The following is a 24733-nucleotide window of genomic DNA, read 5'->3' as shown; positions in this document are numbered from 1 at the left end:
AGGCCTGCCTGGGTGTCCCAGCCTCCCAGATCGTTCAACCCATGGACCATCGCTCTGCTGGTCGGAGTGACCGTGGTTATATTGGCATTGGTGATTGGCCTCCTCGTCTACTTCTTGGCCTTCGGTGAGTTTGTCTGATGTGGGGTCGGATGGGCAACCCCTGGAGTTCCTTGAGGAGTGGAGAGACATTGTTTACTTCTGTAGAAAAATGAACTACAAAGAGGTGAAGCGACAGAGTATAGGACATGTACATTTATTGTTATCATCATTATTATTACTCCCAAATTGTATTGAAATCCTATGCACAAATAGCTATGGCCTCACTTTCTGAACAGGATGTGGGATTTTAGGGTTGTCATCTAATCATCTGATTTTCATGGGCCCCATTTTGTTTTTTGATTAGACTGATGGTTACTGTGTTTGCCCTGCTACCCCTGAGGGCTACTAAGGTGGGTTCTTTAAGGAGCTCCCAGGGGATTTGCACGCCCAGACTGAAATCCACGTGCATGCAGTCAGGGGATGTAGGAAGGGCAGGACAGGGACAACACGGTCTTCCCTCTCCCCTCCCTGAAGAAGCCAACCCACTTGTTAACATTTCTACATTTCTGCAGATTCTGGATAGCTGGTGACAGATTTAGGTTTGGTCTTTTTTTTTTTTAATGATATGTGCTAAGCGCTTACTCTGACTCAAACAATGTTCTAAGCACTGGGGATAGATACAAGTTAATTAGGTCGGACACAGTCCCCGTCCCGCATGAGTCTCACAGTCTAAGTAGGAGGAAGAACAGGTATCGAATCCCCATTTTACAGTTGAGCTAATGGAGGCACGGACGAGTTAAGTGACTCACCCAAGGCAGCAAGCAATTAATTGGCTGAGCCGGGATTAGAATCCAGGTAATAATAATAATAATGTTGGTATTTGTTAAGCGCTTACTATGTGCCAAGCACTGTTCTAAGCGCTGGGGTAGAAACAAGGGAATTAGGTGGTCCCACGTGGGGCTCACAATCTTCATCCTCATTTGACAGATGAGGAAACTGAGGTCCAGAGAAGTGAAGTGACTTGCCCAAGGTGACACAGCTGACAAGTGGCGGAGCTGGGATTAGAACCCATGACCTCTGACTCCCAAGCCCAGGCTCTTGCCACTGAGCCATGCTGCTTCCAGCTCCTCTGACTCCCAGGCTTATGCTCTTTCTACTTAGTCTTGCTGCTCAGTGACAACACATCCCCTCTCACTATATCACAGAACCAGAATAAACAGAATAAGGGAATGAATTATGCAAATATGTGGATATCTAGCTTGGTTAAAACAGATAACATGAAGAACTAAGAAGCAGCATGGCCTATGTTATGTTGGTATTTGTTAAGCGCTTACTATGTGCCGAGCACTGTTCTAAGCGCTAGTGGAAAGAGCTCTGGCCTGGGAGTCCAAAGACCCGGATTCTAATCCTGACTTCTGGAACTTGCCTGCTGTGAGACTTTGAGCAAATCACTTAACTTCTCTATATCTCTGTTACTTCATCTGTAAAATGGGGATTAGACCACTAACCCTCTGTGGGACAGGTACTGTGTCCAACCTGATTAACTTCTATCTACCCCAGCACTTAGTACAGTCTCTGGCACATAGTAAATGCTTCAAAAATACCATTTTAAAAAAAAGGAAAATAAAGGAAATGACATGGTCACAACATGATCTTTCTAGCCCTACTTTTTCTGTGTCCGGCAATGGTAACAATAATAATGATAATAGTAACGATTATTGTAATCATAATAATAATACTTGTAATAATTGTGGCACTTGTTAAATGCTTACTGTGTGCCACGCACTGTTCTAAGCGCTGGGATGGATACAAGCAAATCATGTTGGATACAGTCCTTGTCATGCAGAACGTTCCCATTTTAATCCCCACTTTACAGATGAGGAAATGAGGCACCAAGCAGTGACTTACCTAAGATCGCGTAGCAGGCAAGTGGCAGAGCTGGGATTAGAATCCGGGCTGTCTGCCTTGGTAGGTGTCTGGACGCAATCTAGCCTGGGCCGGGACCACCAGGATTCCGATATATTGTTTTAGGGGGTCAGGCAGGATCCAGGAACCTACGCAGCCTTGGACAGGTCTCTAGTGGTCCATGATGGGCTTTTACAAGGCAAGTAGGGTAATTAGCTGGTCCATCGCTAACTCTGAAGGTGGACATCAAGGAGGTGTCCATTACACTGTTGAGCTAAGTGACCTGGATGTGACTGGTGGAGACAGAAGAGCGGGCTGGGTAGACCATCGGCCTCACTCAAAGCAAGGAATGGTATTGTTTTGGAGTCTGTTCAGTAATGCCACTTGTCAGCTGTGTGACTGTGGGCAAGTCGCTTAACTTCTCTGTGCCTCAGTTACCTCATCTGTAAAATGGGGATTGACTGTGAGCCTCACGTGGGAGAACCTGATTCCCCTGTCTCTACCCCAGCGCTTAGAACAGTGCTCTGCACATAGTAAGCGCTTAATAAATACCAACATTATTATTATTAATATTTTTGGAAGGATTACTGTATGCAGAGCACCAGTCTCATTGAGAGAGAAGGATAATGTCAGTAGACACAAGCCCTAACCTCAAGGAGCTTACAATCTAGTGTACAATCTTTGATGATTAATCAAACGAGGTAGTTGGAGATCTTGGAAATTACAGTCTTTCTCTCTCTCTGTTTCTCTCGGTCTCTCTGTATAATTGCATTTAATTTAGAGTATCTCTCTCTGTCTCTGTCTCTCTCTAAGTAAAACTGTATGTATCTTGTATATCTTGTACATATCTTAGCGGATACAACGATTGTATCTGTTAATAGTCTGTTTGCTTCTGGTATTGCTAGTTGTCACCCACAGATCTGAAATTTAACACTTCTACGGAACTAATGAAGAAATGAGAAACCTGAAAGAGAAACAAGGGTCCAATTTTTAAATCCTTTCATTAACCTGTCAAGTCTCATTTGGCCTTCATCCCAGGAGAAACCACAACTCGGGCAAGACAATCGAGAACCTTTGCCTCTACGGATATGCATTAATGTAAACACCGATTCTGCTTTTCTTTGCCTTTCCAGATCAGAAGCTACTCTACTACAAAGGCACGATCCAAATCACCAATGTCCAGTATACCTCGCAGCTGCAAGTACCGACATCACCACAATACAGAGATCTGTGTAAGAAAATTGAGAATATGGTACGTTATCCTTTTTCTTCCTTTTTCATGGTATTTGTTAAGTACTTACTATGCCTAGGCACTGTACTAAGCACTGGGGGCGATACAAGTTCATCGGGTTGGGCACGGTCTAAATCTCCATTTTGCCGATGAGGTAACCGAGGCCCAGAGAATAATAATTATAGTAATAATAATTATGGTATTTGTTAAGTGCTTAGTGTATGTACTAAGCGCTGGGATGTTCACAAGCAAATCGCGTTGGTCCTATGTAGGGCTCAGAGTCTCAATCCCCATTTTACAGATGAGGTACCTGAGACACAGAGAAGTGAAGTGATTTGCCCAGGGTCCCACAGCAGACAAGCGATGGGGTCGGGATTAGAACCCAGGCCTTCTGTCTCCCGGATCCGTGCTCTTTCCATTAGGCCGCGATGCTTTCTGTCTGGGTCTCTCCACAAACTGCTTCTCTGTTCTTGGTGGCAAAGTGGCAAGAAGCAAGAATGACGCTGTTTTGTAAAAACGATTTTACGATTATTAACTGCCTGAGATTTCCTGAATCTTCCCCCTTCTTGACCAGAAAATACATCTTTCTTTATCTTATCTCTCTATACCCACTGTCATGTCAACCTCCACTAGAGTTATCCCGCTACAGCAGCTAGGCGAGACACAGGTATTTAAGTATCATTGGAATGTGCAGTCTTAAATTGGACATTCTTTGCTCAGATATTTCCTGGAAGGCTATCACCTCCAGATTTTTTCTACTCACCAGTCTTCCCTACTTGGCTGACCCAGTTCCTTTATTTTTCTTCAGAGTTTAGTTCAGTGTTTTGTATAATAACGTTGCTATTTGTTAAGCGCTTACTAGGTGCCGAGCACTGTTCTGAGCGCTGGGGTAGATACAGGGGAATCAGGTTGTCCCACATGAGGCTCACAGTCTTAATCCCCATTATATATTTAGTACATATCGTATAATGTATATATATATATATGTGTGTGTAATATTTATATTACACATAGTTATACTTGTATCCAAAGAAGACACCTTTGACAGTGAAATTGACATCTAAGCACATGCTGTGACTGAAAACACCAGTGTGGTGTTTATTATTAATTTATTAATTGAATTAATCTATTAATTTCTTTATTATGAACAATTCAATACTGACACTTTATTAATTTAACGATGACAATAATAGCAATAAGGAAAAATAACAGCGGGGGTAAGATCTGTTAAGTGCTTACCCTGTATCAAGGATCGTTCTAAGCTCCGGTGGGATATAGTCCCTGTCCTACTTGGGGCTCACAGCAAAGTAAGAAGGAAACGAGGGATTGAATCCCCAAACTACAGATGAGGAAACTGAGGCACAGAGAATTGAAGACACTTGCCCAAAGCCACACAGAAGGCAAGTGGCAGAGCCAAGGTTAGAACCCAGGTCATCTGACTCTAAGATCAGTGATCGTCCCACGAGGCTACGCTGATGCCGTTTTGTCGGGGATGCTGTTTGCAGCTCCTGCTGCTGTTTTCACTATTTGGACACAGCGCTCAATGAAAACTATTGAACGAACGGATGAATTGGTTAACTAACTAATTCAGTAATTAATTAAAGGAAAAGAGGGCACAGAGGGCCCAGGGAAGGGTGAGGGAGATGAAACCAGAGGTCTTTCCCGAATCATCGGGGGCACACGGAAAATACAGTAGGCCACCGTGCAGATACAGTTGAGTCCTCTGATCCTGAAACAGTATCGATCTGAGCTTCCAAAATCCCCTCAGTTTTGGATTGTGGTGGGATCAATCCCGGGAGTCACCCTCTCATCCCACCGGACCCAGGGTCGGGGAGGGAGGCCACCGAAACACCACCGAAGTACCGTAACGCGGAATAGAAACGCGCCTTCGAAGGTTCCGTGAGGAAGTTCGTAAAACCTAGAGCATTTCTGAGAATGTTGCTGTGGGAACCTCTGACCTCTGATCCCTCGCCGCTGGCATTCCCAACCCACGTCCCCGTAAAGCTACGGGTCTCGGTAGCACGAGCTGAGGTACTTCAACTCAGGATATCGGCATCACGTCCTCAGCGGAGGGGGAACGGGCCGGCTTAGAACCAGACTGTCCAGTATAAAACGGGTCAAACGGCCACCCTTCTAACAAGCCCAGTCTTCAACCCCATCCTCTCCGGACACTCGTCCTCCCAAAGCACCCGATCTCTTTTTGGCCCGGGTTACGACTAGCGCTCCGGGACCGCGTTCCTCGTGCCAAGCCCTTTCCTCAGAACAAAGAGAGCGTTGTTGGGCCTGGAGGGGGAGCGAGCTGGGTGGGGTACGGCACGGAGGCACGGAGGAAAGCGCTGCTCTTCGCTTTTCAACAGTCGGACGAGGCCGCGTCTCCCCGGCGTGCCCCGAGCGGGACTTCCTCCTGACTCAGGGGGACCGGACTTCACCCCCGGAACCGGTCTCCGCGGCCACTGCTCCACCCGAGCCCGCCAAACCCCACACTGTCAGATTACAACGTGGCCAAAAACCCACTTTGGAAGAGGGATGATCTGAAAGCCTGGCAGCCACTGGAGAGGGCACGGTGGGAAGGTTGGAATGGGGCTACCGTGGGCATCTCTGAAGGCAATCAACGGGTCTCGCTGGCAAGGGTGCGGGGACGGGCCAGCGGTATTTCCCAGGCAGGCCGGGCAGGGCTCTTTCCTTGAAAATGCTCCACTATACCTAGATAGTGTCAAAGTTTTGGAAAATCGCTCAGGCCTCCCCCTCCCCACCCACTCACTCCCACCCACCGCAAATCAAAGCTCTGTTCTGAGTGACAAACTCACATTAGGGAAAGCAGACAGATGGCAACTCTTCTCAGGATGAACTGAGCTCCAAGGGTCCACCGACGGAGTGACGGAACAAGCAGCAAGTTTGGAGCAGATAAATCAGTCCATCAATGGTATTTATTGAGCGTTTACCGTGTGCAGAGCACTATACTGAGTGCTCGGTAGAGTACAACACAGCTGGTAGACACATCCCCTGACCACAGAGTGCTGCCCCACCCCCCAAAAAAAAACAAAACCTACAGTCTAGAAGGGAAGATGGACATCATTTATTGAGCCCTTCCTCCGTGCCGAGCCCTGTATTAAAAACTTGGGAGAATACAATAGAGTTGGTAGGCATATTCCCTGCCCACAACAAGCTTAACCAAATATAAATAAATAATCAGATCTGATTCAGGGACTGAAGGGAAGGGAAACGTACTTAGAATTTAGACTTCCAAGGTCGTCAGATTGTGGCCAATCAGTCTGGGCACAAGGATCGATTTTTATAAAAATACAAGATGACAATCGGGTCATCAATCCATCCATCGGGAGTGTCCACTGAGCACCAGCTGTGAGCAGAGCACTGCAGTCTACACTCGGGAGAGTATAATAAAGGGAGAGGACAGTGTGGCCTAGTGGAAAGAACATAGGCCTGGGAATCAGAAGACCCGGGTTCTAGTCCCGGCCCTGCCAGTTGCCGGCTCTGTGACATTGAACAAGTCACTTAACCTCTCCGTGTCTCAGTTTTCTCATCCGTAAAATGGGGATTCAATTCCTATTTTCCCTCCTATTCAGACTGTGAGCCCCCACGTGGGACAGGGACTGTGTCTCACCTGATTAGCTTCTATCCACCCCACCGTTCAGTACACATAATAATCACTTTACAGATACCACAGTCATTCTTAGTCTTAGAAGACACGGTCTTAGGAGACAGATGCAGAGTTGTTCATGGAGAGGAGGAGGAAAAGGAGGAGGAGTAATAGGGAAAGATTGGGAAGACGGTTGTGTGTTGATCGGGTAATCGGCAAAGTCAGCTAGCGGGAAGCTGTAAACAGACGGTCGTTTGAAACATTCAGAACAAACCACGGAGATCAGGTGGCAACTGTCCAGCGGCTCGGGTGAAACAGAAACCGAACTGGAACGCATTCAGAAGCAGGAAGTTTGGGGCCCATTAGCTGTAAACACCTTAGCGGGCCAGAAAAAACTGCCAGTTTGAGCTCTGTCAGTCAGTTCATCGTATTTATTGAGCATTTACTGTGTGCAGAGCACTGTACTAAGCAGTTATAAAAATAAGCAGGCACATTCCCTGCCCACAACGAGCTTACAGTCTAGAAGGGGAGATAGACATTAATAGAAGTAAATAAATTACAGATGTGCACATAATCAAATACAGGCTTGACAGGCCAAAATAGTATACTAGATCAATTGATCCATGGTCTTGATTGAGCACCTACCGTATAAAAGACTTGAGAGAATATAGAGGAATATAGAATACAGAGAGAATATAGAGGAAGCAAGACTCATTTTTCCTCAGGGAGCTTGCAACCCACCTCAAGGCTTTTAACCAAGGTCATTATCTCTGGGGTAGAGAAGCTAAAAAATCAAAGACTTTCAACTCAACTCAATTGTCCTCTAGACTTTAAGCTCGCCTTAGGCAGGGAACGCGTCCGCTAATTCTGTTGTACTTAGTACAGCGCTTAGCACAGAGCCCTGCACATAGTTAGTGCTCAATACTACCACTGATTGATTGATTGAGTGTCCTTCCAGAACAGAATTCTGCTTCCAGTGGAAAACAGTGGGAAGCACAGCGTCAGTGACATTTCAGCAGGAATTTCTAGCAGTTTAATAATAATGTTGGTATTTATTAAGCGCTTACCATGTGCAGAGCACTTTTCTAAGCGCTGGGGTAGATACAGGGTAATCAGATTGTCCCACGTGAAGCTCAGTCTTCATCCCCATTTTACAGATGAGGGAACTGTGGCACAGAGAAGTTAAGTGGCCTGCCCACTGTCACACAGCCGACAAGTGGCAGAGCCGGGATTCGAACCCATGAACACTGACTCCCATGCCCGGGCTCTTTCCACTGAGCTACGCTACTTCTCATAACTGAGGGCAGGGATCTGGCCCAGGGAAGCATGAGAAGCAGTATAGTGTAGTGGATAGCATGCAGCCCTGGGAATCAGAAGGTCCTGGGTTCTAATTCCGGCTCCACCCCTTGCCTGCTCTGTGGCCTTGGGCAGGTCGCTTCACTTCTCTGGGCCTCGGTTACCTCATCTGTAAAACGGGGATTGAGTTGTGAGCCCTACGTGGGACAGGGACTGTGTCCAACCCCATTTGCTTGCATCCACCCCAGTGCTTAGTCCAGTGCCTGGCACATAATAAGCGCTTAGCAAATACCACAATCATTATTATTGTCATTAGGCACTTGGGGAACACACAGAAGAAGTTAAAAGAAGTCACGATCCCATTGTGATCACGATAATGGTCACGATGTTGATGTTAGTATCTATTAAGGGTTTATTACGTACCAAGCGTGGCTGGGCTAAACACTCGGGTGAAATATGAGGTAACTGGAGACATCGCTGCCCCACTAAGAGAAGGAGAACAGGTGGTTCATCCGCGTTTTACAGAGAGGTTAAGTGACTGCCCCAAGGTCTTACTGCAAGCAAGCGGTAAAGCCGAGAACAGAACCCAGGTCTTCCCGACCCTTCTCAGCAGTCATTTCAGCCCAAACGGGAGGATCCAAGCCCATCCCAGACATTTTCGAGATCTGTATCTTTTTCGTTACCCGGTCCCGTCAATTCCGTCCCAGAGATGTTTCCCGGACCTGTCCGCACCTGTCCACTCCCGCAGCCACAGCCCGGCACGTCCTGACGTTTATTGCTTGACATCTGTAATCGCTCCCTGTTTTGCCAAGTGTCTTAAATCATTTTTATTAGTCTTTTTTATTGTGCTTTCCCTTCACATTTGATTTGTTCATTTGATTTGTACTAAACGGCGTAGGCATATTGAGGTCAGCGTGATCTCCAGGCCGACGTGCCGGCTTTGCATCTGGGGGGCAGGGGGCGGGAGGGGGTCGGGGATTCAGGAGCCGATGAGGACTGGGAGGGTACAGGCCTGGAAAGGCCAATAGGCAGGAGGTCGCCATTTTCTGGTTCCGTTCCGGAAACGGCTCTTTCCCGTTCCGGTGGGAAGCGCTGAGATCTTGTCAGAGGGCTGGGGTTTGTGAGGTTGTGAGCCCGTTCCGCTCTCACAGCCGTGGCAGGCCTCACCCCCACCCCATCACCCCTGAGGAGGGGGCATCTGGATCCAGTTTGACGTCAAAGGATGGGGATTTGCGTAGCCCTTTCTGACCCAGGTTTTCGTGATCGTATGATGTAATCACTGGGGTATTTGTGCAATGCTTACTTGTTTTTTCGGGTATTCGTTAAGCGCTTACTGTGTGTCAAGCTCTGTTCTAAGCACTGGGATAGATATAAGTTTCATCAGGTTGGACGCAGTCCCTGAGGGAGTAGGATCGAATCCCCATTTTACAGTCGAGGAAACCGAGGCAAAGAAAATTTAGGTGACTTGCCCAAGGTCACACAGCGAGCAACGGGTAGAGTGGGGATTAGAGCCCAGATCCTCCGAATCCCAGGCTTGTGCTCATTCCACCAGGCCACTCTGCTTCTCTGATTAAGCTCCAAGTTCTGTGCTAAGCCCTGGAGTAGTTATATCGCTGTGTTATACATTATATATTATATAATGTATTATTATATATATGTATTATTGGTGATTGTAATACAGTCAGATCTGATTCGGCCTCTGTCCCGCATGGGACTCACTGCCTAACAGGGCGGGGAGGGGGAGATCAGCTCCATTTTTACAGAGGAGTAAACCGAGGTTCAGAGAGGCCAGGTTACTACCCAAGGTCACATCCCAGGCCAGAGGCAGAGCCGAGGTTAGAACCCAGGTTTCCAGACTCCCGGCTCCACGCTCTTTCCACCGGGCCACACTGCTTTTAAAACACTGCTGCATGGTAAGGTAGCCCCACACTGCTGGCACTGGTTTCTTAGCCGTTTGGGGTCATTTGGGGTTTAAGGAAGTAGAGGGGAAGCAAAAGGGGCCAGGACACAAAGCTTACCACTTGTCGGCTGTGTGACCTTGGACACGTCGCTGAACTTCTCCGTGCCTCAGTTCCCTCATCTGTAAAATGGGAATTAAGACTACAAGCCCCATGTGGGACGGGGAGCTTGTCCAATCCGATTATCTTGTATCCATTCCAGAACAGAGAATGGTGCCTGGCACATAGTAAGTGCCCAGCGCTTAGAACAGTGTTGTGCACATAGTAAGCGCTTAACAAATACCAACATTATTATTAACAGATACCAAAATAATAATAATTGTTATTACTATTATTATTAAACAATCTGAATCAGCACAAGGGTAATTGTTTTCTTTGGCTGGGGCTTGGAGGAGCCGGATAAGGGGGAAGAACTCTGAAAGTGCTTAGTATAGTGTTCTGTACACAGCGGGCACTCAATAAATACCATTGATTGATTGAAAGACCTAACTGGATTTGGGGGCTGTGGGGGAGAATTTCCAGGAATAGAGATGAAGAGAGATGGGAGAGATGGCTGTGGGGTGGGAGTCATCTCTGGTTATCTCCCCCGACCCTGTATAATAACCAGTCAGAAATTTCTACAAATTTAGAACACTATCCATTTTCACAATATCTTCAGCTCCTTGAGGGCAAGGATTGTGTCTACTAACTATTGTGTTGTGCTCTCTCAAGCACTTAGTGATCTGCATACAGTAAACTCTCAATAAATACCATTAACCGATTGATTGGTTTTATCGACGCAGAGGAATAGTTTTCATCGAGGTTAATGGAATACAGACTTTCCTCTAAACGGAAGGGATAGAGGATGATAAAGTTTGTCCTTCGACTCTTCTTCAAACTAGTCATGACCCATCTAAGGAACATTCCTCTGCCTCTAGGTTCTGCCCACTTCTTTTCTCAATCTGAAAGCTCCCCATGTCCTGCCAATGTCATTATTTTTATGGTATCTGTGGAGCACTTGCTATGTTCTGGCCACCGTACTAAGCTCTGGGGTAGAAAAAAAGCCCTACAGATTGGACACAGTCCTTGTCCCACTTGGGGCTCCAGGTCTTAATAGCTATTTTACAGATGAGGTAACCGAGGCACAGAGGAAACGAAATGACTCGTCCAAGGTCCCACAGCAGATGAGCGGAGCAGCCGGGATTAGAACCCAGTTTTCTCTGACTCCCAGGCCCGTGTTCGATCCACCAGCCCCCGCCGCTTCGCCTTTTTTGGCCGTGGCTTGCAAATGAAGCTCCTTTTATTGTTCTAAATTTGAAGGTTTACTGTCAAACGGTGGAAAGGTCGTAATGAACGAAGTGTCTGAGGAGACGTTTTCGTCCACCTCCTCTGAATTACCACTTTGATGTGCCAGGAAGGATTTCACACCAAGAGAGTGGAACCAGGAAGGGTTTCTCCCTCTGTTCACATATTGTTCCTATTTATTTTAAATACCTATTCATCCGTATATGTGTTTTCTTGACTCAAGTGGGTGGGATTCCACTATTTCCTCATACACCCCACTGGCAAGGCGGAGCAGAGATCTAAAGTGTCTTGCTCTGACCTGTCCTGACTCTCCTCTTGGTTCCATCTGAAGCCAAGAGTGGCGGAGAACCTAATTTCTATTCATCAAGCTTTCTTGCCGTTGACAGTCTTTTCTATTCCCCGAACAGATAGAAGCTACCTTTAATCAGTCGGAACTGAGCAAACAGTTCATCAAGTCTCACGTCGTCAGGCTGAGGTGAGTCCAGCCACACGCTTCTGTACGGATAAATGGTTGCAAAATCGGGCCGGTTGCCGGCCGGGTCATCGATCAGACGATCGATCGAGCAACGGTATTCGCTGAGCACTTACTGTGTGCAGAACGGTCAATCGATAATAATAATAATGACAGTGATGGTATTTGGTAAGCACTCACTACGTGCCAAGCACTGTTCTAAGCGCTGGGATAGATACAAGCTAAACAGATTGTCCCACGTGGGGCTCACGGTTTTAATCCCCGTTTTCCAGTTGAGGTAACTGAGGCCCAGAGAAGTGAAGGGACTTGCCCCAAGTCACACAGCTGGTAAGCGGCAGAGCCGGGATGAGGAGCCGTGACCTCTGACTCCCAAGCCCGGGCTCTTTCCACTAAGCCACGCTGCTTCCAATCATTTATTGTGTGCAGAGCACTGTACTAAGCGCTTAGGAGAGTACAGTATAACAATATAACAGTTGGTAGACACAGTCCCTGCCCACGATGAGCTTAGAGTCTAGACGAGTCAGTCAGTGGTATTTATTGAGCACTTACTGCGTGCAGAACCTGGTACTAAATGCTTGGGAGAGTACAGAATAACAGTAATAATAATGTTGGTATTTGTTAAGCTCTTACTATGTGCAGAGCACTGTTCTAAGCACTGGAAAAGTTTGTTTCCTTGTTCGGGACGTCTAAACCCGGGTGCAATTCTACCCTTTGCTCAAATACGGCTCAAAACGAACACCGGCACAATCGACACCCAGTTTTCTGCAGCAGGCGGGACTAAAGCCAGCCCGGAGAATCTAGATAACTGAGTATTATTTTCCATATAATCGGAGAAATGGAGGGAATCCTTCCTCCATCTGACTTAGGCCGTGAGCCCCTTGCCGGGACAGGGGCCCAACCTAATAATAATAATTATTATGGTATTTGTTAAGCGCTAAGCCCAAGCACCGTTCTAAGCGCTGGGGTATTTACAAGGTAATCAGGGTGGTCCATGTGGGGCTCACAGTCTTGGTCCCCATTTTACAGAGGAGGTAACTGAGGCACAGAGAAGTTGAGTGGTTTGCCCAAGGTCACAAAGCAGACGAGTGGTGAAACTGGCATCAGAACCCACTTCCTCTGTCTCCACTCTTTCCACTAAGCCACGCTTCTTAGTAATAATAATAATACTGTTGGTATTTGTTAAGCGCTTACTATGTGCAGAGCACTGTTCTAAACGCTGGGGTAGATACAGGGTCATCAGATTGCCCCACGCGAGGCTCACAGTCTTAATCCCCATTTTACAGATGAGGGAACTGAGGCACAGAGAAGTGAAGTGACTTGTCCACCGTCACACAACTGCCAAGTGGCAGAGCTGGGATTCGAACCCATGACCTACGACTCCCAAGTCCAGACTCTTTCCACTGAGCCACGCTGTTTGGTGCCAGGCACTGTACTAAGCCCTGGGGTGGTTACAAGCAAATCAGGTCGGACACAGTCCCTGTCCTGCGAAGGGCTCAACGTCTTCATCCCCATTTAACCATCTTGTAGCCACTCCAGCCTTCAGTACAGTGCAGAGTGAGCGCTTAGCAGATGCCATTTGAAAAAAAAGTCGGGTTGAATTGAATGAGACTGGTTTTTCAGGATAAAGCCCACACCGCCCTCAGGGTGATTCAGGATGAATCCGGCTGGGGTCGGGAGCTTTCTGCTGATAAATGTCACTAAATAAGTCTTTCCCTAACTTTATGCACACTTTTTCAGTCCAACGAGGTCCCCGGGACGGGAGGCATAACCAGCTTTTCCCCCCTATTCTCTTCAACTCCACCCTCCCCAAAGGGGGCTTCCATCCCATTGATTTAAAAAATCCCACTGCAGTCAAGCAACTGTTCATGTATTCAGAGAAAGAATTACCAACTCTCTCAGGGACATATTTTTATTCACTTTCAGTTTGACAATGGCGGAGAATTTTCTGTGCCTCATGCTCCTGTTTCAGAACTGGCAATTTTTTTTCCCCAGATTGTTCTGTCTCCACCCTTATTTCAACAAGGAAAAAGAATGTCACTTGTGTAGTGAGGGGAAGAGATCTTCAGAGATTTGGGAAGCTATGGAAAACTCACGTGAAAATGTCAATGCCTGGAGAGTAGGGAGAAGCAGTGAGGCCTAGTGGAAAGAGCATGGTCCTGGGAATCAGAAGATCTGGGTTCTAATCCTTTGTCAGATGTATACCCTTTGCAAGTCACTCAATCTTTCTGAGCCTCAATTTCCTCATCTGTAAAACGCATATTCGAGAGTGGCCAAGTGGAAAGAGCACAAGCCTGTGAGTCAGAAGGTCATGGGTTCTAATCCCGGCTCCACCACTTGTCTGCTGTGTGACCTCGGACAAGTCACTTCACTACTCTGTGCCTCACTTACCTCAACTGTAAAATGGGGATTGAGACCGGGAGCCCACACGGAACAGGGACTTTGTCCAACTTGATTTGCTTGTATCCACCCTAACGTTTATTTTAGTGCCTGGCAAATAGTAACAAATACCACTCTTATTTATTATTAATACCTGCTCTCCCTCCTACCATGACTGTGTCAACTACATCTATGTATTTATTTGGCACATAGTATGCACTCATGAAATACAGCTGCTGTTACTAGAAAAGATCTCTCCAAGTTATATTGTGTTCTCCCAAGCTCTTAGAACGGTACCCTGAACACAGAAGATCGATTCATATTAATAATTTTTTAAAATTATCTATGAAGCTGAGGTAGATAAAAGACAGTCAGATCCGACAGTCCCTATCCCACATGGGCCTCGCAAAATAATAATAATAAAAATAGTGGTGTTTGTTGAGTACTTATTATGTGTCCAGCACCGTTCTGAGCACTGGGGTAGGTACAAGATAATCGAGTCGGACGTAATCTCTATCCTTCATGAAGCTCACAGTCTTAGAAGGGGGGAGAAGGGATATTGAATCCCCATTTTACAGATGAGGAGACGGGGGCACAGAGAAGTGCCTCACATCTTAGAAGCGAGGAGAGATGCTCTCTTGTCCCCATGGTACAGATGAGGGAAACCGAGGAACAGCGAGGTTAAATGACACCGAGGCTCCGTCGGTTGGTGCGAGTACCCCAGAGAGAATCTCTTGTACGTCCGCAAACTTAGTCCATGAAAACCCGGGAGTTTCCTTTTCGTGCGGTGACCATTACGCCTCAAAAGGCAAGTTCCAGTGGCCAGTTGGTAAAAGTCAAACCACCTGGTGTTCGTTAGGAAGAGCAGTAACAGAGCTGAAGAAAATGACTTCGACGTATGCAGGGTACGCTAGATTGTACTCAGTACGGTACAGTGCTTAAAACAGTGCTCTGCAAAAAGAAAGCACTCAGTAAATACGATTGATCAAGTGACTGATGGATGTGTATCCTTTCTCGTCTCTCTTCTGGGGTGTGCAGACCGAGCAGCAGAGGTGTGGACGCAGACATCATGATGAAATTTCGCTTCAGGGCCAGGAACAACGGAGCCTCCATCAAGAGCAAAATCGAGAAGATTTTGGTCGAGCAGCTGGGGACAACGGAGACACTGCAAATAAATCCCTTCTCAACTGAGATAACATGCAAGTCACAGGGTTTTTTCAGGCTAAGCTATCTTGAGCCATCCACCCTCCTCCAGCTGCCCTGACCTGGCCGGAGATTCATGTGGGACTTCTTTTCCTTTGGACTTCCACCTGTTTTCTCCCTGGTGAAACGTCCAAGATGGTTCGGGTGGAAGGGAATCCTGACTGAGATGGGACCATCAGCGGGACCAGCTCATCCGGTTCTCTCTGGCTCCGGGGCTGCTTCACCCATTCCGTCTCCCCAGGGCGGCCTCCCTCCCTAGGCGGAGGCACTCGGGCGCCACTGACCCCCGTGCCAATTGAGCCTGGCACACAGCGATACCATACGGAAGTCTGCCCCAGTCCACCTGAACCCCAAGCTTTCCTCCAGGGGCACCTCTGACCCACCTCCCCCCGCCCCCGACGTTCACGTTTCCCCTCTGGATCCCTCTGAATATGGGCACCCCCTCCAAGCCGCAGGACTCAGTGGCAGAAACTGAGGCAGGGGCTGTGGATTAAGAAAAGATTCCAGACGTTATGGTGTCCGGGACGGCGCCAGCGAGGGGTCAGACCCACTGGAAACCACACTGACCATTACGAAACTGGGCAAATGGCCACCCCAGAAACACCTCTCACCTGTCACCCACTCACCAACCAGGATCCCCAGAAGCAGCGTGGCTTTGCGGAAAGAGCACGGGCCTGGGAGTCAGAGGGTAGGGGTTCTAATCCCGGCTCTGCCGCGGGTCTGCTGTGTGGCCTTGGAGAAGTCACTTCACTCCTCTGTGCCAGTTATCTCATCCGTGAAATGGGGATCAAGACTGTGAGCTCCATGTGGGACAGAGACCTTGTCCAACCTAATTACCTTGTATCTACCGCGGCGCTTAGAACAGTTTTTGACGAGTATTAAGCTCTTAACAAATACCACAGTCATTTTTATGATTATCCCTGCGTGGGGCTTGAGGGAAACGCAATGGATGCTGAGTTCACTCCCTTTTTTATTTTTCCTCCTTCCAGCACTGAGTAACGAAGAAATAGAGAACATGTTCATCAGTGGTGAGTTCCGCAAATCTATTGGCTCCTCGGGAATGATAAAGCTTGAGAGGGTTGGGCTGTGGGTCGGATCGGGTTCTTCTCCAGACCCACTAGCTCTGGTCTCCCCAGTAGCATTTAGGTCTGTCCAGTCTGATGGGTCAGTGGAGGTAGAATTGCTCGGCCCCACTTGGGTTTATTTCAGGTGGGCTTCGTCGCAAAGGCCTACCCAGTTTTGGGCACTCTTCGGGCAGAGGAGATTCATTATCAGGCAGTCAATCAATCAATTTTATTTATCAAGCACTTACTGTGTGCAGAGCACTGGACTCAGTGCTCGGGAAAGTACAATATAGCAATATAACCGGGTTGGTAGACACATTCCCTGCCCACAGTCTACAGGGGGAGACCGACGATAATATAAATAAATGAATTACAGATACGGACGTAAGTGCTCCGGGGTTGAGAGGAGGGAGTGAATAAAGAGCAAGGCAGAACAGAGTGGAAGACGAGGAAAGGAGGGTTTAGTCAGGGAAGCCCTCTTGGAGATTAGATGTGCCTTCATTAAGCCTTTGAAGGAGGGGAGAGTAATGGCCCGCCGGATATGAAGAGGGAAGGGTCGGATTCGCCGAGGCAGAAGCCGGAAACTCACGGACATCTCGCCTCCAGCCTGTGGGATGCGGTCCAACCCGATGACCTCCTCGGGCGACAGGGTCATCGGTGGCTCGCAGGCCCAGGTGGGATCCTGGCCGTGGCAAGCCAGCCTGCAGTTCCGGAACATCCATCACTGTGGGGCCGTCCTGATCAGCAACACGTGGCTGTTGACAGCGGCTCACTGCTTCCGACAGTAAGTCTTCCCCCAGCTCCAGACATCCACCCTCTTTTTTTTTATGGCATCTGTTAACTGCTTACTATGTGCCAGGCACCGTTCTGAACTCTGGAGTAGATGCAAGCTAATCAACTTGGATGAAGTCCGTGTCCCACGTGAAGCTCACGGTCTTTATCCCCATTTTACAGATGAGGGGAGCGAGGCCCAGAGAAGTGAAGTGACTTGCCCAAGGTCACACAGCCGAGAAATGGAGGAGCGGGGATGAGAACCCAGTCCTTCTGACTCCCAGGCCCGTGTTATAGCCCCCGGGCCACGCCACTTCCCTTCCGAGGCACCCCCACCGCTGAACCACAGAGCACCCAGGGGCGGCTTCGTCCCGAGTAGACGGTTCTCTTGGTCCTCGGCAGCCTCCCCGAAACAGGGCCCAAGCGGGCCGGCCCGGTCAGAACAGCGTCTCCTAATTTCCTGCTCTTGTTCTAGCTGAGTGGTACCGGTGTCTTCGGCAGAACTGAGGGGGTTACAGCGTTCGAGACAATCCTTGGCCTCGGGGCCGGGGACTCCACTCTGTCACCTTAATTCTTTTCTCTGAGAAATAACGGCAAGCTCCACTTAATAATAATAATAATAATGTTTGTATTTGTTAAGCGCTTACTATATGCAGAGCCCTGTTCTAAGCACTGGGGTAGATATAGGGTAATCAGGTTGTCCCACGTGAGGCTCACAGTTAATCCCCATTTTACAGATGAGGTCACTGAGGCACAGAAAAGCTAAGTGACTCGCCCACAGTCACCCAGCTGACGAGTGGCAGAGCCGGGAGTCGAACCCATGACGTCTGACTCCGAAGCCCAGGCTCTTTCTACTGAGCCACGCTGCTTCCCCATGACCCAAGGGCTGAAGTTGATTCCTGGACTTTATTGGACCAAGGGTGCAATCAATCAGTGGTATTCATTGAGCGCTTACTATGTGCATAGCACTGTTCTAAGCGCTTGGGAGGTACAGTACAACAGAAGTAGCGGGCACGTTCCCCGCCCGTTACAAATTTACAGTCGAGAGGGGGAGACGGGCATTAATATGAATAAATAATATGCATCATTTAAAGATATGCAGCGTGGCTCAGTGGAAAGAGCACGGGCTTTGGAGTCAGAGGTCATGAGTTCGAATCCCGGCTCTGCCACTTGTCAGCTGTGTGACTGTGGGCAAGTCACTTCACTTCTCTGGGCCTCAGTGACCTCATCTGTAAAATGGGGATTAAGACTGTGAGCCCCATGTGGGACAACCTGATTTCCCTATGTCTACCCCAGCGCTTAGAACAGTGCTCTGCACATAGTAAGCGCTTAACAAATACCAACATTATTATTATAAGTGCTGTGGGGTAAAGGGTGGGGCGAATATCAAGTCTCTAAGCGTAAAGCTCATCGATCATGTAGAAGGGAGAATTAGTCTGGGAAAAGAGCTTTTAATCTTGGAGGAGATGAGACCTTAGTAATGTTTGGAAGGTGGAGAGCCCGGTGGTCCGGTGTGTATGGAGGGGGAGGGAGTTCCAGGCTAGAGGAAGGAAGTGGGAAAGGGGTCGGCAATGAGACAGACAAGATCCAGGCAACCAATAGTCTCCCTGGGCCAGCGCTCGGACCTTCCCAGCACTGGTGGAGGGGAGGAAGGAGGGAAGGAGGGACAGGACTGAGTTCTTATTCAGGCTCAAACATGGAAAATCCCCCCAAAATCTCCAGCCGGGTGCACATCACCCTTTCCACCCCTCCGCACTGTGGCGGAAACCTAAGACTACTCCTTTCTCCATCCCTTTCAGAAACACTGATCCACGCCAGTGGTCAATTACTTTTGGCATTTCCATACGTCCACCGGGCCAGAGAAGAGGAGTCCAGCGGATTTCGATCCACAGGAACTATCGATACCCATTTCACGAGTTCGACATTGCGGCGGTCCAACTGTCCTCCGGAATCACTTTTACCAAAAATATCCACAGAGTATGTCTCCCGGGATCCAGCCCGCAATACCCACCGCACACCATGGCTTACGTGACGGGGTGGGGATCCGTCTATTCCGGCGGTGAGTGGAAGGACAATAGGGGAGAGTTGGTTTTCCTGGAAGGGTCCTAGAGGTCAGAGTCTGTTCCCGGTGGAAACCGCAATCGGGCTGTCATCACTCTGGGAGGTCAGAATCAATCAAACGGTGATATTCATTGAGCGCTCACTGTGTGCGGAGCACTGTACTAAACGTGCCAGAGTCCCACCACGAACCATTTGACTCTGCCAGCCAGGCAGGTTGGTCGATGCTTTCATCCCCGTTACTCAATCCTTCCGCACAGCGATAGTAAAGTAATAATAAAGCTGGTGGTGTTTGTTAAATGCTTACTCTGTGCCAAACACTTAACTAAACACTGGGGTAGATTCAAGATGATCAGGTCGGACATGGTGTCTGTCCCACACGGGACTCAAGTTCAAGTCGGCCGACTCTCTTGTATTGTACTCTCTGAAGCACTCAGTACAGTGCTGTGCACGTAGTAAGCACTCAGTAAATACCAATAATGAAATAGGAGGAAGCAGGATTATCCCCATGTCATAGAGGAGGAACTGAGGCACAGAGAGGTTAAGCGACCTGCCGGAGGCCACGCAGCAGATAAATGAGGGAGCCAGGATTAGAACCCAGGTCTTCTGGCTCCCCGGTGCCTGATTTTTTCACTAGATCACGCTGCCTTTGATACCATACACTGATTTCCCAATTAAGGTTATCTCGTCAAGCCTAGATTTCTAGTCTCTAGTACCCCGATAGAGCATCCTTGGTGTGCCAGATGGCCGAGAAATTCGGGGAGGGGTAGAAGAGCCCTAATAGTTGGAGAAGGACCACAGGTGAGGGCTAGTCAGGATCGAATGGTTCCGTCACCTCTGAAGCGTCGACTCACGCTTGGTCCCGAGAATCAGTCAATCGCTGGTCTTCACTGAGCCCTTAACCGTGTTTGGAGCACTGTAATAATTCATAATAATAATGATGGTATTTGTTAAGCGCTTATTATGTGCCAGGCACTGAGCACTGTGATCCCTACCCATAAGGAGATTCCAGTCTATAGGGGCAGACGTCAGTAAAAAAAAAAATCGGATGAAAAGCCTTGCTTCGCCCCCCGCATCGCTCTGTCAGCTGTCGGAGGGACTCTCCAAATGCCTTGCTCACACGTCAGCTTGGAAGGGGTTGTTCGGGCGAGGTGGGGCAGGTCGGGGAGGAGGAATGGAGGGTACGGTTACCATAAGGCTCTCAGACCCACCCCACGCTTTCCCCAGGGTCCCCGTCTCTGTCAAAGCCGTGACCCTTTTCCTCCCCCCGCCCAGGGCCCACCCAAGCCAAGCTCCAGCAAGCCGAAATGCAAGTCATCAGCAACGATGTCTGCAACAGCCCGTCTGGGTACGACGGGGCCATCACCGAAGGCATGCTGTGTGCTGGACTACCCCAAGGTGGAGTGGACGCCTGCCAGGTAGGGGCAAACCAGGTTCTCCCGGGCCTCGGGGGGAGCTCTGTGAGGGCCGGGGGTGGTCGGAGTGCCCCCCTCCCCCCGTCGCTGGACCCCCAAATAGATCATTGGTATTGCCTGAGCTCTTACTCTGTGAAGAGCACTGTACTGGGCACTTGGGAGAGCACAATACAAGAGAGCTGGTAGACCCAATAACTGCCCAGAAGGAGCTTATAGTCTACAGGAGGAGCGTACAGTCTGAAACCCTTTCTTCACCTGGATGTCCTTCGGAAAAAGAATAAAAGGATCTTCTCCTTTGAAGGGGTGCTGCCGAGGCCATTTCATTCAAGCGATACTAATAATGATAATAATTCCATTATTTGGAGTGATTTAGAATTATTACTGTTTCTGTTAAGCACTCACTTTGTCCCAAGTCCTGTCGGAAGTGCCGGGGTCGATACGGGATAACCAGATCAGGCACAGGCCCCGTCCCTCACGGGACTCTCAGTCTAAGGGAGAGAGAGAAGAGATATTGAATCCCCGTTTTACAGACAAGGAAACTGAGAACGAGAGAAGTTAAGTGACTTCCCCAAGGTCAGGAAGCAGACAAGTGGCAAAGGTAGGATTTGAACCCTGTGGGGGAGATAAGCAAATTCAGTTGAACACAGTCCCTGTCCCACGTGGGGCTCCCAGACTCAATCCCCATTTTACAGTTGAGATAACTGAGGCCCATAGAAGTGAAGTGACTTATCCAACATTGCACGGCAGACAAATGGTGGAGCCGGGATTAGAACCCACGACCTTCTGACTCCCAGGCCCGTGCTCTATCCACTACGCCAGCTAATTCCATTGTGTCGTGCTCTCCCAAGTGCTCAGTCAGTGTCCTGCACGTACTATGCCCTCAATAAATGCGGTTGATGGATGGATGGATGGATGGATGGATGGATGGATGGATGGATGGATGGGTGGATGGATGCCTCAGTCTACCGGGAGTTGGTTCCAATTCCTGACCGATATTTTCTTTCCCTCCAAGGGTGACTCTGGTGGTCCGTTAGTTACGAGAGACGCGAGGCAGATCTGGACGCTCATTGGACTAGTGAGCTGGGGCTACGAATGCGGGGTGCCGGGCAAGCCCGGAGTCTACACCCGCGTGACGGCCTACCGCGACTGGATTAAGGAGCAGACTGGTCTCTGAAGTCCCCTACGGGAGGCAGGGCCTGCTCCTCCGATATCCCGCGGCTTTATTCCACCAAGGCTTAGTCCTCGAACATCAAAAGCCATTCTCAGTTGCCGGTGCCACCGTGACTTCTTCATTTAGCTCCTCATCTGAGCTTTCCCCTTGGAGCAGCCCAAGTCCCTGCTGCATCACATCCTGCTTCCGTGTACTTTTTCCCGGGAACGCCGCTCGGGGGAGCGCCGACACCCCAGATCCCAGGCACCCGCTATCTTCCCATTTCAAGAGGCTGAGTATCCACCCGCCAGAGAACAGTCACTGCATCCTAATCGTTTCCTATCCCCTGGAGCTGAGGCCTTCCTCTCCAGAGCCTCCCCCAAGACCCAGGGACAGCCTCGTCTTCCCTGCCCGGACACGGACCAAGAGACCAGGATCCTAAATTGAACTCGATGGACAAGAGGCAAGCCCGGCGATCGGCTGACTTTCTGGTATCCGATGCTTGGATAGAGCGAGTGACGGAAGAGACAGACAGTGACCTTTTTCTTGACAGCGAGCTGACCCAAACCCCTCTCCAACCTACGGCTATTATCAGGCTGCCCCACTTCCAGAAGCAACCAATTAAGGACGCTTTCCGCATACGTCGGGGAGTGTTTTCTTTTGTTTCATTTGAATCTACCGCTCCGGAGCTCTAGAGATTTATCCCTCTGCTTGATTATGTGGGATTTGGTCAGAAATCATTTCGTGTTTGCCCTTGGCATCGCCCTTCATGATTCCGTCTTTGGTCTTGTCCCCTTTTAGCTGTTTCCTTTCCTGGCAGAAGAAGAGTTTAGATTACCTTCTTTAGAATCTGAGCCCCAAGTGGGACAGGGACTAGGTCCAACCTGATTATCTTGTATCTACCCCGGCCCTTAACACGTGCCTGGCACATAGTGAGTGCTTAACAAGTACCATTATAAGAAGAGAGAGAGCCCTAATCTTCTCAGACTATCCACGAGTTAAAACGTCTCCATTTCCTTCATCTTCTTGGTGATCGCGCTTCTGTTCTCTACTGCCGACGGACAGTCTTTGCTTGTTTAAATGGTATTTGTCAAGTAATCAGATTGGACACTGCCCAGTGGGGGGGGGGGGAGGGGTCACAATCTTGCTCCCCATTTTACAGATGAGATAACTGAGGCACAGAAGAGTTAAGTGACTTGCCCAAAGTCACACAGCGGACAAGTGGCAGAGCCAGGATTCGAACGGAACTCCTTCTGACTCCCAGACCCATGTTCTATCCATTAGGCCACACTAGTCCTTGCTGCTTCCCACCTAAGGGCCAGGATGGGGAGAGCCGATTGAGTGTCTTCAAGCTGATGGTAGGAAGTTTCCATTTGATGGAAAAGTGGATGGGAAACCATTATGGGCTTCTGAAGAGTGGGTAGGTGCTGTATTCTCTCAAGAGCTTAGTACAGTGCTCTGCACAGAGTGTGTGCTCAGGAAATATCGGAGTGCTTGAGCGTACAGACCCAAGAGCTTAGGTGAAGCATGAAAGGTGAATAGGGTAAGGAAACGAGAGGTTAGTCTGGGAAGGCTCCTTGGAGGAGGTATGATTTTAGTAGTGCTTGAGAGGAGATAAAGTTTATTGAGAGTAAGTGAAGTGACGTACCGGTTTACCCATCCCCACCTTCTTCTGAATTCCCCAAGTGCCTAATTAGTAACCCGCACCCAGTGGATAGAGCACGGGCCTGGGAGTCAGAAAGACCTCAGTCCTAATCCCCAGTCTGCTGTGTGACATGGAAAAGACGCTATTTCTCTGGGCCTCAGTTACCTCATCTGGAAAATGGGGGTTTTGAGTGTGAGCCCCACAAGGGATGGGGACTTTGTCCATCCTGAATAACTTGTATCTACTCCAGCATTCAGAACAGTGCTCGGCCCACGGTAAGCGTTCAATAACTACCCTAACAAGGGGGAAGTCGACAAATGTTACTATTACTGTTCTACCCCTACTCTTATCTGTACCGTTATCATCCCTACTATCGCTGTTGTCGCTACTCTTACCGGGACTTCGATTATTACTATTACTTCTGCTGTTACTATTAGTGCTCGTTTTACCCGTTCTACTTCGAACTATTATAAGGAAAGGTGAGGAGATCTATTTTCTTTGCAGACCGGTGTTGAGATCCACCCCCATCCCGATCCCTTCTCAAGTACCTTACAATCTTGACAAATACCAAATCCAGTAACATTCCAAGGAAGATCAAGGCGACCCGTGGGGTTGCGTGACGTGGGAGTGGTTTAGAAGCAGAATCGTATAAAGGAAGCCAACCAAAAGGATGGGGTGGAGAAGAAGTCAGATGCGTGAATAGAAAGATTTTGGCGGAGTGGAAGTTTTAGGAATGTGGGACTAGACTAGACTAGATCTTGTCAACAGAGAGTTAAGTGACTATTCGCCCATGAAATGATTTGGGGAAGAAGCCTTTTCTTTTCACATTTGTCTATGCCTACTGTAAAAAGATTCACTGCTCCCATTAAAATTCTTCAACACTGGAGTGTCAAATGGTCTGCTTCATGAAGCAATATGTCACTTGGTTTTAATTCCATTCCGGGGAGTGCACTTAAAGCTACACGACGCACAGTCTTCCAGCTCTCTGATTGCCAGCTGGGTCGCGTTACTAATGCAGTGTAGCGGGGGGCCGCTGGGAGACCACCGCAGCAGAAGGATTTGTCCGGCCAGCAACAGTCCGAGGAGCAGGGCTCTCCGTAAACGAAGCCTTCCCCCATGGTGGGACGCCAAGACGGGAGACCCACGAGCGCGTGAAGGATGGATTCCTTCTTGCGAACGATGAGGTATGGAGCAGCGGCAAGCAGCAGAGCGGCCTAGTGGATAGAGCACGGGCCTGGGAGTCGGAAGGGTGAGGATTCCACTCCTGG

At 48.8% G+C, this 24733-nt stretch overlaps 2 protein-coding genes across 2 annotated transcripts in view; both read left to right on the top strand.

Moving 5' to 3' along the window:
* Positions 1-15423, top strand: part of LOC100080936 (transmembrane serine protease 11D) — a 28496-nt gene extending 13073 nt beyond the window's left edge. The window contains exons 2-5 of the mRNA XM_007668394.4: positions 3-124; positions 3078-3196; positions 11719-11786; positions 15198-15423. Of these exons, the coding sequence (XP_007666584.3) occupies positions 3-124; positions 3078-3196; positions 11719-11786; positions 15198-15423 (535 nt within the window). The remainder of the gene's footprint in view (positions 1-2; positions 125-3077; positions 3197-11718; positions 11787-15197) is intronic.
* A 943-nt stretch (positions 15424-16366) lies between these two features.
* On the top strand, positions 16367-22937 carry LOC120638660 (transmembrane protease serine 11D-like). Its single transcript, XM_039913377.1, has 5 exons — positions 16367-16390; positions 17033-17210; positions 18997-19256; positions 20531-20673; positions 21683-22937. Exons 1-5 carry the CDS (start codon positions 16378-16380, stop codon positions 21842-21844), a joined length of 756 nt encoding a protein of 251 aa, XP_039769311.1. The 5' UTR covers positions 16367-16377; the 3' UTR covers positions 21845-22937.
* Positions 22938-24733: the final 1796 nt, after the last annotated feature.

Source organism: Ornithorhynchus anatinus, chromosome 10 (genome assembly GCF_004115215.2).
Source record: "Ornithorhynchus anatinus isolate Pmale09 chromosome 10, mOrnAna1.pri.v4, whole genome shotgun sequence".
Classification (NCBI taxonomy): domain Eukaryota; kingdom Metazoa; phylum Chordata; class Mammalia; order Monotremata; family Ornithorhynchidae; genus Ornithorhynchus; species Ornithorhynchus anatinus.
Note: the sequence above shows the minus strand (reverse complement) of the source record. Positions and strands in the feature narration are given on the sequence as shown.

Coding starts and splice junctions, on each gene's coding strand:
- LOC120638660 (XM_039913377.1), top strand. Junction 17,211..18,996: donor GCGGCTCACTGCTTCCGACA/GTAAGTCTTCCC, acceptor CATCCCTTTCAG/AAACACTGATCCACGCCAGT. Junction 20,674..21,682: donor GTGGAGTGGACGCCTGCCAG/GTAGGGGCAAAC, acceptor TTTCCCTCCAAG/GGTGACTCTGGTGGTCCGTT.